Here is a 15,789-nt window from a genome sequence, read left to right on the forward strand (position 1 = left end):
AAAAAAAAGATATGAAGCACATCGACCTGTTTGCCAGTGTCTGTTCTGCGTGCTCCCTCACCGCAGGAGGTGACATTTGAAGGCTAAAGCTATTCCTGTGGTGCCACCTCGTGGCTGGAAAGGGCAGGGACCAGAACTGAGGCGGGCGCTTCTCCCCTCAAAACCACCGCGGCAGGTTTACACCTGCGCCAGCGAAGACCAAGCTCCTCAGCTGACCGCGCACCCCTCACCTCCCAGCAAACCGCCAGTCAGGCATTAATTTTAACCCAAACCTCGCCCGATAAAGGCAGGGGCGGGGGCTCCCTGCGGGGAAATCTTGACAACCGCTGGGCAGCTGCCAAAACGGCCGTTGCCGCGACCGTTGCCGCGACCGTTGGTCCCGCCCCGCCCCGCCGCGCGGCGCGGCGCGAGATGGCGGCGCGGCTGCTCCGCTTGCGCGGGCTGCTGCGAGCCGAGGGCCGGCTGCCGCTCTCCGCGCACACCAGGTACGGCTTTTAGGGGGGTAAAAACACGCATGGCAGTGTCCCCACGCGCGGGGGCACCCGGCGGGCCGCCGGGCCGGGCCGGGGATCTGTCACGCAAGCTCTGCTCCGCGAGGCGGGTGTCCCGTTGCCTCAGGCGAGCTGGGGTGTCCTAGCAGAGCGTCAGTCTTTCCCTTTTTAAAATTTATTTTTATTTATTTTTAAGTGCTCTGCCAACGGAGCAGCATGGTGCAAAACGCCAAGAGCCATCTTCTGCAAAGAGTTTAATTGATATAGGAACGCGAAGGATCTTCTCTTCTGATCATGATATCTTCAGGGAGAGCGCAAGGAAATTCTTCCGGGAAGAAGTGGCACCTTTTCACGCGGAGTAAGCTGCCTTTTGTGCTCTCTGTCCAGATAACTTATATGTTTATGGAAATGGTTTTCAGCATGTTACTCTTAATATGGCAAGATAAACAGGACACCTGCTTCCCTTCATAAGTTTGTATTTCTTGTTAAACTGACTTGTTTAAAACTAAGCTGCCTATGAAGCTCATCTGTGAAAGAAAACATAAATGATCAGGATTTAACGTGTGCTTCAAGCTCCACTGTAAGGTGACCTGGTGTCTGACTCAGTGTCCTTGCAGGACCAATGCAGCTTGCAGAGTTGCAGCCAAAGTATCCTTGCTTGTACATACTAACTCTGACACCAGTGTCTTGCTGGTAGAGTCAGCAAGGYGCTTTAGTCACTATGTTGTTCTGGTATTTTATGCTTATGCTGCAACTGCTGTATTCCAAAAAAAAAACATTAACATCATGTCTAGGTTGCATTATAGCAGATACTGTAAATGCAACGTGTGCAGAATAGTAAACTGTACAGTGTGTTCTTGAGAAAGTTGCGCAGAATAACTTGGTGTAAATGTGTGTCTCTTGCTCCTGTGCAAATCTGCATATGGGCTCCTGTACAGAGTGGAAGTGTTGTGCCTCCATTGAACTGAAGTTTGGGTGGGTTCCTCCTTATTTTAGCTATATCTGRTCATGTTATAGGTAAAATACCTGAGGCTTGGCTCATTCAATATGTTTTTTCATGTGCAAAGTGTTAAGCTGCAGTACTGTCTTAAGTGATTTTCTTTGTGCTTTCCTTGAAAAAGATTCCTGCAAAAACAATGGGGGGGTGATGGAGAAAGGCTTATTCTTAAATCTTGCTGCTAGTTTAGTTCCTGATGCAGCTCACTGTGTATGCATGAACAGTTGAGATGGCACAATTGTGTGGGAGGCGTGTTGTGGCTCAGGGGCAGAAATAAACAGCGGGAGGCAATGGAAATGGCTTACATTAGGGTGGTTTACAACTATTACTTTCATCTTCAAAGAGTGACCTCAAAGTAGAATACTTTTCCTCTGTATAAAAATCTCTGGGTACAAAAACAGACATTTTCCCCTGAATCTTTTCACATTACTTCTGGTGCAGTTTGTGAACATATACTGGCTCAGATAGGGGTTAGTGAAGATCCTGTTTACTAGTTAGCTGACACAACCATTTCCTAGAGAGAGTGGAACAAGTTGGACTTGTATTCTTGCATCACTTCAGCGACCTCTGAACCATTTTCTTCTCACACCTTCCAAATAAACAGGTGTACTTCACACATATTATGTAATTGCCTGGGCTGGCATGAATAGACAAGTGTGGCATCTGTGGATGCGGCTGTGATTCAGGAATGATTATAATGAGGAGTTTGGTGATGGGTGAGGCAGAGACAGGAATGGCCCTGAAAATAGGCAAAAGGCAAAGATAGTCATGAGAGATTTTGCTGAAGGCTTCTAGTATAGGTGGAGGGGGAGCTCTGGATATGAGCTTAAATASTCATATAAGATACTTGATTAGCTTTGGATAAAATGCTATGGTATAGCTCAGTTGCTTGTGGGATGTGCCGGAGGAGTGACTCTGATTTAGTGTCTCTACTACATAATTTCAAAGCGTGCGTTTACTTATTAAAAAAAAAAACAAAAACAAAAAAAAACCATGCTGTGCCACTTCCTGATGAGTGAGCAAACTGCACAAAGAGGTACCATTCCTCTGAGAATAAGAGATTCTCCTCTGGTGTTAAAACCTGCAAACTGTCAGTAGATCCACCTCAGCTGTCTGTTTACAAACCCAAAACTGYCTTTATAGCAGCAATTTACCAAGAGATAGTACCAACTTGTACTAGTGCACAGAGACAGATTTATAGATAAGTTACTACTATGTTAATGCTTGATTCTTATAAAACAATTCTCATTGGTAGACTCCAAGTGTTTCACAGAAACTGATGTATTAATACCAGTTCTGTACAAGGGGAGTGTGAAAAGTCATGAAGATAGACCTGTTTGTGATTATCCAGATGGTTGTGGCTAAATCTCCTAAATCCTAGTCTGGTACTCAGAGGGGCAGGCAGCATTGCCTTTCATAATGAGATGTCATGTTACATGTTGGAAATAGGTGTTCAAACCTGTTATACAGATTGTGCTTCTATAATGTCGGTGGTATCTGTGGACTGGAAGAATAGAAAACTTGCTCTTAAACTCTCTCTTCTTAGCTGGGAAAAGACATAGTTGTATGTGGACCCTATGTGTTGTGTATGAGACTGAACGTGCCTCCTCTGAGCAGTGAAACCTGGCTGCGGATGCCCTAGTGTGAAGCAGTGGCCATGACAAAYGAAGAGCAGCGCGTGGGAGATTTCATGTGTGCCTCCATTTCTGTGTTGTTTGCAGGTGGGAGAAGGACGGCCAGGTGAGCAGGGAGCTCTGGGAAAAAGCCGGACAGCAGGGCCTGCTGGGTGTTGCTATATCGGAAAAATATGGCGGCATTGGAGGGGATATTCTCTCTTCAGCTGTGGTCTGGGAAGAGCAGTAAGTACTAGAAACTTCAGGAGGAGTTTGTTGTGTTTTCAAGAGACTGTATTTTTTTATATGATTTCCTTACTGTAGAACATGTTTCCTTACAGAAAGTAGTATTATCTTTATAATGGAATGGATAGTTCAGACATGTAATTCCCTTCTCTTGCAAGTATTTCAGATGATTGTTTAAATAATAAATGTCGTTGTGCCCCGCTTTGTGGCCAAGGGAAGCCTTAACCTGGTAGGTTGCACAACTATTTGGCTGTGAAAGTACATCCTATAAACAACAGTACAAATGCCACAAGTTTAGATTATTAGTCTGAAACTTCCATGCCATGGGGTTTTCTTCAGTGTCTGGTCCATGTAGTGACAGAGTAAAGTTCAATACTTTAAATTTTATTTTTTAGTGCTTTTGTCTGAACTTTTTTCCCCTTCCCATTCTCTAAGGATGTATGTTAACTGTACCGGCCCAGGATTCAGCCTTCATTCAGATATAGTCATGCCCTACATTGCAAACTATGGTTCTGAAGAACAGATTAAACGCTTTATCCCTGAAATGGTTGCAGGCAAGTGTATTGGAGCTATCGCCATGACTGAACCTGGGGCTGGCAGGTAAGCTAAAAATAGAGACAGATGATCTTAATGTTATATGCTGTCTAGTGATTTTTTTTTTAATTAAAAAAATTACTGAGCATCATAGTTCTATAGTCATTGCAGTGACTAGACAATATCATAGTGTAGGTAGAATGTCAAAAACAATTGTTATTTATAGATTGCTTTATTACTGTTACCTTCTGATGCCACTTTGGGCAAATACACTTCTGTATTTGCTTTTGTAGTCTGAATTGTGCACACTTTAGTATGAAATCTTGTATTCAGAAGAACATTACGTGCTTCAGTAAAGGAGACTGGTGGTCTTTAGTACTAGCTTTTATTGTGGAACGGAACACCTTATTTTCTTCCTCTGAATCCTTTCAGAGAAGTCTTCCTCTATCATCATTGTTGAAGGGCAGACAGCACATATGTTGGGGAGACAGCTGATCTGGCTGGTTTCCAAAATGGTTGTGGGGCAGGGAACATGTGAAAAGCAAAACTCCTTGGTGTGGTGTGCTTCTGCAGGTGGTAGATGTTTTCGGTGGCTTTCTGCAGAGCCTCCTCGTCAGAGCTGAGCCTGCTGAGACAATGTAATCTTAGCTGGCATCTGACATTTTGATTTGTCTTTTGAAGCAATGAGGTTTATGGGGATGCTGGTCCATTAGTGTAAGTACTTGCATTACTCCTACCTCCCATGAGCAGATGCATTAAAATGGGATCTCGTGCTCTTGTGTAGTTGCAGAGATTTATTATCCCTTTGTGCTTTTGGTTTTTGTGCTATACTCTAAGCCATTTTGGTGTGTTTCACTATCCTCCTATGTATTTTCACTGAGTGTATCTTGCTGGTAGTCTTTATAGTCTACCTTATTTTATACTTGGTATAATTTAAGATGCAAGTTGCCACTCTTGAATGGTGTCTTAAAGGACCTTTAAAATCTCATTTTAGTGACTTGCAGGGAGTACGAACATACGCAAAAAAAGATGGAAGTGATTGGATTCTGAATGGAAGTAAGGTAAGTGAATAGAGGTGTACACCGCTCACAGGCTTTGGGAAGTGAGTGTATTTAGACAGTGAAGGATGTACTCCAGTGTCAGCAGCTGCCCCCTGCTTCTTTCACTTTTTTTAAGTTTTATTTGCCAATTGCATTTTTAGAACTTAAGATACTTCTGCTGCTGACAACTTATGGACCAATTTATGGAAARGCTGGAGTAGATTCTTTCTGTAGCTTTTAAGCAACCTTGTCTAAACACTTTGTTTTCTCTTGAACTGGATGCAGAATTTTCATAATATAAGCAGGACCAGGGCTGTTTCTCAGTGCTGAGATGGAACAGCGAAATGTATACTCTGCCATGAAATCCTCTATAGTCTGAGTAAAAGCTTTTGTTGTCACAATACAATTTGTGGAATCTTTATTCAGGAGCCTGCTGTTCAAGTTAGGAGAAAAAATACTGTATCATGTGCTATGCATATGCTGTCAAGCTGTTGCAAGGCTGGCAGCATTAATGCTTTCTTTTGTTCCCATAATAAGAGAGCAAGAAGGCACACATGTGTGAGTTCAACAGGATTCTTTTAAGGTTATAAACTGTTTTCATTTTTTTTTTCCCTCCTTCCCTCTCCTTTTTTTCTGTCGTTTCAATGAGAACTTGGTACTCATAGAGACTTCTAGCCTTAGCGGGTTTTCAAGTGCTGAGAGTGTGTGCAAGCAAATATGTACATATGTGTTTAAAAGGATGTACTCGCTTATGTTGCATCATTGAAGCCAAAGAAGACAGATTGCTCATTTCTTTTGGCAGAGTTAGGATTCTGAGCTGCTTGTATTTTGTCTCTTGTTCCTCTGTTTGATCTGTCAAGTCTGTTGGTGCTCTGATTTATAATCTCGTCTGTAATATATGTTCCAACTTTCCGTGCAGTGTGACACACGCACCTATCCTAAAATGTTACATGCAGGTGGGTGGATCATACTACAGAATTACAGTGAGTAGTTGTGATAGGAAGCCATCCATAGTTTTGCATTTTATACCTTATGTGTTTTATTTCTGGAAAACAGAGCATCTACGATACTCTGTCTACTTTTGATACCACATTCTTTCTTTTCCGTGGGACAAACAAAAGAAACAGACTTGTGCATTCTTTAATTTCATGCTTCTCATTCGCAGGATGCTTCTTGAGCCAATTCTTACTTAATAGATCTTGTTCCAAAACACATTTTACTCTTTCTGAATTCTTAAAATTCTTTAAAAACCTTCAGGGCACTAATAGATTGCATCTTGATTCACTTGTAAAAGTATCCATGCTGCTGCTTTCTGTTGCTTTATAGTCTCTTTTAGCTTCCTTCCAGCTAGGTTGTTGTTTGACTCCATGTTGCTTTTCTTACAGGTATTCATCACGAATGGTTGGATGAGTGATGTAGTGATTGTGGTTGCGGTTACAAACCGTGAGGCCCGATCCCCTGCTCATGGGATCAGCCTTTTTCTGGTGGAAAATGGAACAAAAGGTTTCATCAAAGGACGCAAGTTGCACAAAATCGGCCTGAAAGCCCAAGTGAGTTTATGCGATCCTTAAGACTTGGAGGTAGTCCAAAAGTACTTAATACCTAGAATCAGCAAAATAAAGATAAAATGGAACTGTACCTCTATTTTCGTTCCTAGGCTGTAGAGAATGAACAAAATATCTACAGGCAAAGAACATGTACTGAGCATGATCTGTGGGAGGTCTGGAATACATGATGTAGAAAAAGAGGCTAAGGGAGCTTGGAAGGATAGGATCTTACTGTCTGTCAGCTACCTAATGGGTGGGTTTGGAGATCATGGAGCCAGATCGTTCTCATAGTGAAAGGTGGAGAGGCAAGGGACACAAGTTATATCAAGGGAAAACCTGAGTAGGTATTAGGAAAAATTTTTTCACCATAAAAATAGTCAGATACTGGAGCAGGGTCCTGAGAAGGTTGTGGGGTCTTCATCCTTAGAGCTGTGGGAAGTGTGACTGGACAAAACCGTTAGCCTCCTGCCTTGCTGGGTGTGCTTTTAGCAGGAGATAGATGAATGACCTCTGGAGGACACTTCCAACCTAAAGAATTTTATGATTTCAAGTTAAAGAATACAATAGCAAGAAAATAGTGAAAAAGTAATGGAATGAAGAGGTGAGATTGCCAGGCTGTAAATGATTGCATTTTAAAATCCTCTTAGGATACAGCAGAGCTGTTCTTTGAAGATGTGCGGTTGCCAGCCAGTGCCTTACTCGGGGAAGAGAACAAAGGCTTCTATTACCTGATGGCAGAACTTCCTCAGGTAAGAGGAACACAAGCCTTTGCTACCAGTGGGAAGATCAGAGACATGTTTTTTGTCCATTGCAAGGATCTGTCTTAATCTTGGAGGTTATGTGTCATGGTGAATTACCTCAGGGTACCTGTGAGCAACATCCTGTTGGTACTGCTGCTTTTCAATTGAAAAACACAGTTCATAGTGCTTAAAAAATGCAGTTCTTTGGGGCATTAGTGAAAAAATTGATGTCCCACCAGCTCAAAGCCAAATCCCTTAGTCTGTGACCCAGCCTGAGTTTAGAGCAACCTATTAAAAAGAACATACCGCAGTTATCTTCTGTACTTCTAAGATGGAAACATTTTACTCAATAAATTAAATATAGCATAAAGGTGTTTTTGGCTTCCTGTTGAAAGAAAGAAGCAAACACTGCTATTCTAGCCAGCAGAAATACATTAAAAATATAAGAAATCCTTTTTTTTATCCATATAGCAAAATAGAAAAATTTAGTTGGCTAAACACCTTGCTAGTGGAAATAACTGTTTACAATTTACTGAAGTTTTAGAATTACTTCAGAGGACAGTCATTCTAAACAGAAGCAACGTGGGTTTTCAAAATGTCACTGTGCTTTGTCAAAACTGTGACTTCATGTTTGCCTCATCTGGTAGAGATGTATTTATTTAATTTTATACTCTGAGTAAATATAAAACCTGATCTTAAAACTTGCAAGGTTGTTCTATTACCTATATTTTTGACAGAAAATGTTTCCCTGCTCTAAAAAAATAGATGCACTTATGAATAGCTTCTCAGTGATGCRTCCAGTTATTTCAACACTGTTAAAAGTAATTATTCTGTTTTTAGTTTCAGTTTTTCAACATGTTATAAGAGGATGGAAAAATTTGTGGTTTTAGTCCCCCCCCCCCCGGAACATCCTGTTGAAATTGTTAAATACAATTTTGTTTAAATGAGTAATGAAAATCAATAATTGAAGCAGAGTTTGATGTAAAATTTTCAGTCAGTAGGAGGCCTGCAGTTTATCTGTAGTTATTTTAATACCATTGGCCTAATAAAACTTTAGAACATTACTCAAAAAGCCTTAAAAGTGGGCTTTAGGCATCATAAATCAAGATATGTGTCCCAATAATTAATTTGAGTAATCCAATGTATCTAGTTTGATATTTAGTGTGACTTCTGCTTTGCTCTGTTAATGAGCAACACAGAACATTGGTTTCCCAACTGTGCATCCATATGTGTGCACCTGATAGAAATGTAGTACTAATTTCACTGAATTCTGTGATTTGTGTTTCAAAAGGAAAGACTGGTGATTGCTGATATCGCTCTTGCCAGCTGTGAGTTCATGTTTGAAGAAACAAGGAATTATGTGAAGCAAAGAAAAGCTTTTGGAAAAACAATTGCACACTTGCAGGTGAGTTTGATCTGAGAGACTTGCAGGTAGATTTCAGTGTGCTTCTGTTTCACGTCTGTGTGTGGAATATTAAGCAAATGAAAGTTACTGGACTGTTTTCAGAGGGTTATTTATTTGCATAGGTTTGCCTGGTGAAATACGCAGCTAGAAAATATACTGWTTTGTTATACTTATGGTAAAAGTTCATCTGTTTGCTGTTAGGTTTGCATTTTACAGTCTGAGGCCCTGATCACAGGGAATGTTACACCTGCGTGCATTTCTATTGCTGACTAGAATGACATGAACTCCAGAAGAACTTGGTGCATGTGCAGGCATGGTGTCCCTCTGCATGTGATGTGCTGCCGAAACATGATCCCTGAGACTGGTGCTGGTCAGGATTCACAAGCAGTGACCTTGTTGTCATTGTATTTAGCTTTATGGATATTGTAACAAGATACCTCAGCTGCCAAGTAACTGGCTACCTAAGTGACTGCATATGAAACCTATGGCATCATTCTCTGAGAGCGTAACTCACTCCTAGCAATGGTAGTTAATTTTATTTTGAGGTATTTTTCCCTATATTCTTTAGTTACAGTCATAAAGTCATAAAAACATGGTGCTTTCCATGATGATGTGATGCTAGAATTTTCCTGAAGACCGTATTAGCTATTGGGACTGAGGCAGACCAAGCTCCTGTATGTTTGGTTTATAGGACAGGAATGATTACAGATTAGAGAATGTTGGTGGTCTTATTGATTATGACACTCTCTTGAAGTAAAAGAAAAAAAAAGGCAACAAAAAACCTCACCTTGTTCTAAGTCTTGAGACTTTATGAAAATTACAGTTTTTGTGAATGGGAGCAGAAATGAGCCCTTTGAGGCTGGAATGCTAAGTATCTTTCAGGTAATGAAGATCTTTATCTGTGTTTTTAAAGTTCACACATAGAAATACATAATTTAAGATGAAATTTGTGCAGTGTGCAGCCTTAACACTACAGAAGTCTTCTGCAGTCTTTTTTTTATGTAGGAGTGGAGTACTTTGTAATTACAGTAGTTCACTATGCATACACCTCCAAAATAACCTCCTTTTTGAGGCTAACCCACTATCAGCCACAAGGCAGCAAATAAATGCTATAAAGTATAATATTTCTGCCCCAAATCAATTTTGGTATACCTTTTCAGTTTCCCTTTGTTGCTTATTACTAAAATGTGCATAGTCAAAATTGTCTGCTTTCTAATTAGAGCTCTGTTTTGCCTGATTCATTTAGCCATGCTGAAGTAGAGTGTTTGAAATCACTTTGTAATAGTAGACTGGCCAATTATATTAATTGGTCAAGGGAAGAAAGAACACTGCTTATGTAGAATTTTAGAACTAGGAGATCAGAAAAACTTTTATTACTGGGTTGTATTCTTATCCCCTCCCTACTAGTGTAGAAGTGACTACAATATACTTGAGCACTCACCTTGTCTGATTTTTTTCCCCTCACCTTAGCAATGGATTTTTCCTCTTCTGTCTGGAAGTGCTTTTTCAATGTAATAGACCTCAGTGTTAGAAAACTTTGTGATAGTCAGTCTAAAATTTCCTTTGTTTCTACGTGTATGCCTTTGAATATCACTTAAATTTTCTATGCGTACAGTGTTTTAGAGTTTATCCAATATGTTATGAAACAATAAACTAAAAATTACTGGCTCTGCAGAATAAAAGTTTATTTGCCCACAAGAGGGAGCGCAGGGCAGCAAAGCATCAAATACCTAATACTCATCTTTCTCTAGGAATTTATGTTTTCAGGCTGTTGGTTGGTATTTTTCTCATGAAGTCATGTTTTGAGTTGATTTTGAGAATTGAAGGGCAATAATTTTCTGTAATAAGATTGTTAAAGATATAACTGCATGGAAAGTAAGTTTGCTGCTGCTGCATAGAGCCAAAGTTGTTTGAAATGGTACATTATTTTAACTGGACAGATACCTTCTTTGTGTGATTCTGCTTGCGAAGTAGGCTTCATCTTACAGAAATCCTTTTAGAAAATGCTCCATTTTCTACTTGGAATATTCTTTTAAAAACACCACAACTTCTGCTTTCCTTTCCTCTGGCTCCTCTGTCCATCTCCAAAATAAGACGGTACAGCACAAGTTGGCAGAAATGAAAACACAGATTTGCGTTGGCCGAGCTTTTGTGGACAGCTGTTTGCAGCTACATGCAGATAAACGTCTGGATTCCTCTACAGCTTCTATGGCAAAGTATTGGTATGTGGTTAAAGTAATTTGAAAACGTTTCTTGTGGGATCTTGACAGGAGCCTAATAGTAAGAACTCTGAACTGTTCAGATTTGGTGAAAAGATAAAATTACAGTCTGATTAATACTCAAATTATCAGCTTCTAATAGTCTCCATTAGCTGAAACTTTAGTCATGTAGTCAATAGATGTCTTAAACAGTTACCCTGAAAACCAATGTTAGTTAATCAGATTGATTTCAAGTAACAGCATCCTTCTAAGATGGGATTATCTGAATAATAAGATAAAGTTTCAACTTTAGCTTCAATTAAAGTGAATATTTCATTGGTATTTAGGAAGATGTTTACATGTTAGCATGGCAAATCTTTTAAAAAAAAACAGAACAAAACCCAGGTTAATTGGAAGCCCATAAGATACAGAATGCATTTTGGTTAACATCACTTAGCAATAGCTGTACAGCCTAGACAATTTTTGAAGCTATCCTGTTTCAGGAAGAGAGTTGGCTACAGACAGCTATTACTGTAACTGAGACTAAACAGTTCTTTCCTTTATTGGCCAGATCTCCTCTTCCCTCTCCCTGTACTTAGTGGTGTTATCTGTTAACTTAGGTTTAACCAGAGAAAGCTAGATGAGTAGACACATCTAAGATAGGGCCAATGAATTTGGCACCTGTATATTTTTCTGCTTGCAGAGATGGGGGGGGGAATGCAGATCAAACACTTACACTAGCATGTGATCTTACAGAAGATGCACAACTTTAAAATTCTAGACCAACATAAAGCCTTGTAAAATATAAGGAAAGAGGAAGTGTTCAGAAAATGCTAAGGAAATCCAGTGAGAGTATTTAACCATGAAARGAAGGATTTTGATCGAGTGATATTCCTGGCGCTGACTACCTAGAAGTACCAGGTACATAAGCAGAGGCATTTGCTTCTGAGGAGGAGGAAACAAGTCATGCCAACTCAGATACAGACTGACTTCCTCAACAGATTTTCCAAAGTGAGGAATTCCCCACCCTCCTGAATACTAGTGCTCACAGTTTGTTGTGGATTTCCCCTCTCCCATAATGGAGTTCCTGTGGTTCTCCTCCATAAAACTCTCCTAGATGGTTTAGAAAATGCTTGAATGAAGCATTGCTTTTTTCCTTAATGTTTCAGGAGACCACCTTTAGTTAATTTTGCTTAAAATCTATTATACAGTTAATGGTCTTTGAGGTGGAGTTTTGAAGGATTTAAAGATAATTTATGTATCTCTTTACTGATTTCTAATGATAGGTCTGTTGGGTCTGTACATTTTTGTTTTGCAGTGACAGCAGCTGTACTGCATAGTTAAATTAATTTTAAGATAAATTTAGAAAAGACTGTTGCAGTAACTCACTTGCGGATATAAACTCGATATAATAAACGAATATCAGCAGAGAGGAGGGTGTGTATAGACGAAGGGAGTATTAGATTTCTACATGAGAAGCAATTGCTTTCAGTAATCATTTTCTTTGTTGCCCCTCTACACAAGTTGTATGCTTAGGAAGTGTTTCTTCGTGTCTTTTAACATCAGCTTGAACTTACAGTGCAGTGAATATCCTATGGGTTCTTTCATCCGAGTGTTTGAAATAGTGTCACATATGTAGCTTTCCAGAAGTTGAGATGCAGAAAGTAAACCGTAAATGGCATGTTATCTATCAGATTCTAGAGGGATGGCACACAAAATGGAATGCTTTAAAGGTTTATAAGCGTAGAATAATAGAATGTTTTGCAGTGAGCAGTCCTGTTTAAAAATTACCTTTATTTATTTATTTATTTATTTATTTATTTTAAGAATGAAAACCAGTAAAATATATTGAGGAAATTGCAGTGTCCCCAGATTACAGTTGTGTTCAGAGAGCATCGTGGTGTGTTGCTAGTAGAAAAAGTCTGTGATGTTGTTGTTGCTTCTGATTTAACTGAAAGATTTGATGAGAAAACACACCACCCTGTTTTACAAAAGAAATCTCTTGGCACATCTGAGCCAGTTAAAAAGGCACACCAGCTTGTATGCTTTGAAAGCTTGTTTTCTGTAAAAGCTCTTCCATAATGAGAACAGATCTTAAATAATCTTCAATTTGATGCATTAATTTCTTACCATTCATGCAGGAAGAAGAAAGGCCCTCGCAATATAAACTACTTCAATGCCCAGCGTTTTAGAACAGTTTTGTAGAGGAACAAGTTTGATAGTTACGTTTTTATTTTGCTAAATTGTCTGTATCTCTAATAATTAGTTTCACAGCATATATGCTTTAAAAAACATTTTTCTTTTTGTCCATTTAAGGTCTTCTGATCTCCAAAACAGTGTGGCTACTCAGTGTGTGCAACTGCATGGAGGATGGGGATACATGTGGGAGTATCCAATTGCGAAGTAAGTGCAACATTTCAGACTTGAATAATGAAAGATTACCAGCAAAGTAAAATGAGGCACTTCCTTTACATCTGCTTGTCAGTTGTTTTGTGTAGGGCTGATTTACTGTTCTTTTTCTCATCATGTTTGTTGAAAGGCAATCCGCTGTACAGACGTCTGCAGGAAGGCTCTGTTTTAATTCTGTGAATAATTCATAAGCTATTGAGCTATCCTTATCTATTTTTTGCAAACTAAAAATGAATATTCTAGGAAAAAACAGAAGCAGTGTAAAAACAAACGGGGGAAGCTGGTTTATATGTTTATCTTAAATTCAATGCAAATGTATCAAGGGAAGAAAAAAGTTTGTAATACTATAGCAGATTGCTTAATCCAGAGCCTTAGAGATCCCATTCAACTTTTTGTACTTTTTTAAATGGAAGAACTAAGAGATGAGAGATTTGCTATTCCCAACTATTTTGCCTACTTTATGAACCTGTGAACATTTTATGGTGGTGTTTTTTTATATTTCCCTGTATGTTATGTAGGAAGATAGTTCTTTTTCGTTTTGTATACATGCCACTGCCACAATAACAGGGGTAAGACTTTTTCATTTTTAAAAAAGGGGAAAATCTAGTAGTAGGGATTACAAAAAGAGTACTGTTGGCAGTTGACAGATGGCTATTATAAACTCACTTGAAACTGAGACTGAAACCTGTCTGAAAAAATGAAACGCTTTTATAAAAGTGCTGAAATAAACTAGGAAGATTCCTTTTATTAGACTTCATTGATAAATATGCAAATAAGATCTTAAAGTACTTGTAGCCCTGTGTTGTGAATTCCTCTATATCTTTTTAAAAAGGCCTTCTTTATCAAAAAAATGTTTATATCACAGTGTCCTCCTGGATGTAGAATAAATGGTTTGCAAATGGTGGAGAAGAGTTGAGGTGATGAGATTACATRCTTCCATAGCTTTTAAAGTCTAGATCTTGAAAGTTTTTTTTCTCTCTTTATGCAGTATATTTTTAAATAGTTGAATACAATAGATTAAAAATCGATTAATCTTTTTTATTTAATAACAGATTTTGATTTCCTTAACTTGTGCCAAGAAGAACTTTCTCCCTTTACGCAGTGTGAAATTGTGGTGTGTGATCTTCACTGAACACACTACTGAAATCTAATTCTGAGTCTTTACCATTGTTCTTTCATAAATTTAGAGTAACATCACACATTTTCATTTTTTCTATAATTGGCAAATGAATCCTAATGCACAGAATGCTCTGAGAATTAAAATGTGTGGCTTTTTTTTTTCTTTTCTTAAAGCTGTGGCAGCAAGACTTGGTCAGACACTCAAAATAGGAACAGCATACCAGATTAATATCTGAAGTTATTTAAAAACGTGTGTCTTTGATTAAAGTTAATGAAAAGTATAATTTTGTAATCCAGAAGAATAACATGCTTCAAAAAAGAGGGGTCTCAAAAGATTAAGACTTGTGGGTGGTGGTGGTGTATCTTCTTTTTTGGCTGTACATACATTCTGAGAAGTCTTTTAATCTTTCTTCCTTTTTTCCTCAGAGCCTTTGTGGATGCCCGTGTTCAACCAATCTATGGTGGCACCAATGAAATAATGAAAGAGCTTATTGCTAGAGACATTGTCAGTGACAAGTAGGGCAGATGTTAACTTCTTTGGAGAGTATTCCTGAATCTTTTCCCATTAATATATGGGATAAAGTGAGGCTGGAGAACGTAAGTAACAAAGATATATAGTGTATTTTACTCTTTGAATGGAAGAGCTTAAGTATTAAAAGTAGCTGTTATGAAAGTGGTAGTCACAACAAGGTGGTTGTATACACGATTTCTGATACTGAATGGGCTACTTTGAGTTTGGTGGACAATGCTGAGGCTAATCTCTGAATTCCAAAAACCTCATATGTTCTGGTAGTGAAAAATGATTTTTATTTTTGTTGGTATTTGGAATATTGTGGGTAGATCAGTCTTTCAAACTTAATGTGATTATATTGAACCCATCCTGCAATTCTCGGAATTAAACACAATCACGTCATCAGAGAAACCACTTAACATAATAAGAAAAGTAAATAATACAAAATTAAAAGTAAACACAGCTTGGGATTTGTACTGCCACTTGACAAATATCACTGTGCTGAGGTAGAATGTGAAACTTTCGGTGCCATTCAGTTTATTATTGTRTATGAATACTCTTGATGGAACCTGTTGGAGAGCTGCCCTTATGCGCAAATATTAGTGGGCAGCAGTTGCCCATGACAGGGGAATGGAATATATGATTATCCTTCATGTTTACACAGCACCAAGAGTGCCTTATTTTAATTACTATGTTTGGTTAACTCTAATAAAGCATTTCCTATGCAAGCGAGCAGCTGCCTGCGCCAGTTGAAGAGCCGGAGGCCGTTTGCTCAGTCGGGCGCTGGAGGCGCTTCCTGAGGCGGCGACCGTGCTCCGCGGAGCTGGCGCCCGCCTGCCTTTAACGGCCGTTGAAACGGCCGTTTCGCCCTGACTGAACTGCGCGCGCGGCGCTTCCCGCCGCTCCTCCCCCCCTCCTCACCCCCGCGCGCCCCGGCCT

General features: G+C 39.2%; 1 protein-coding gene across 1 annotated transcript; it reads left to right on the plus strand.

Moving 5' to 3' along the window:
- The first annotated feature begins 397 nt into the window (after positions 1–397).
- ACADL (acyl-CoA dehydrogenase long chain) lies at positions 398–15,582 on the plus strand. The gene is made up of 11 exons (XM_085299324.1): positions 398–485; positions 688–849; positions 3,210–3,347; positions 3,783–3,947; positions 4,876–4,942; positions 6,307–6,471; positions 7,116–7,217; positions 8,500–8,613; positions 10,708–10,835; positions 13,128–13,214; positions 14,766–15,582. The coding sequence occupies exons 1-11, from the start codon at positions 412–414 to the stop codon at positions 14,857–14,859; spliced, it is 1,296 nt and encodes a 431-aa protein (XP_085155450.1). The 5' UTR covers positions 398–411; the 3' UTR covers positions 14,860–15,582.
- The last annotated feature ends 207 nt before the right edge of the window (positions 15,583–15,789 follow it).

Source organism: Rhea americana, unplaced genomic scaffold, assembly GCF_003343005.1.
Source record: "Rhea americana isolate MKP2758 unplaced genomic scaffold, rheAme1 scaffold_15, whole genome shotgun sequence".
Classification (NCBI taxonomy): Eukaryota; Metazoa; Chordata; class Aves; order Rheiformes; family Rheidae; genus Rhea; species Rhea americana.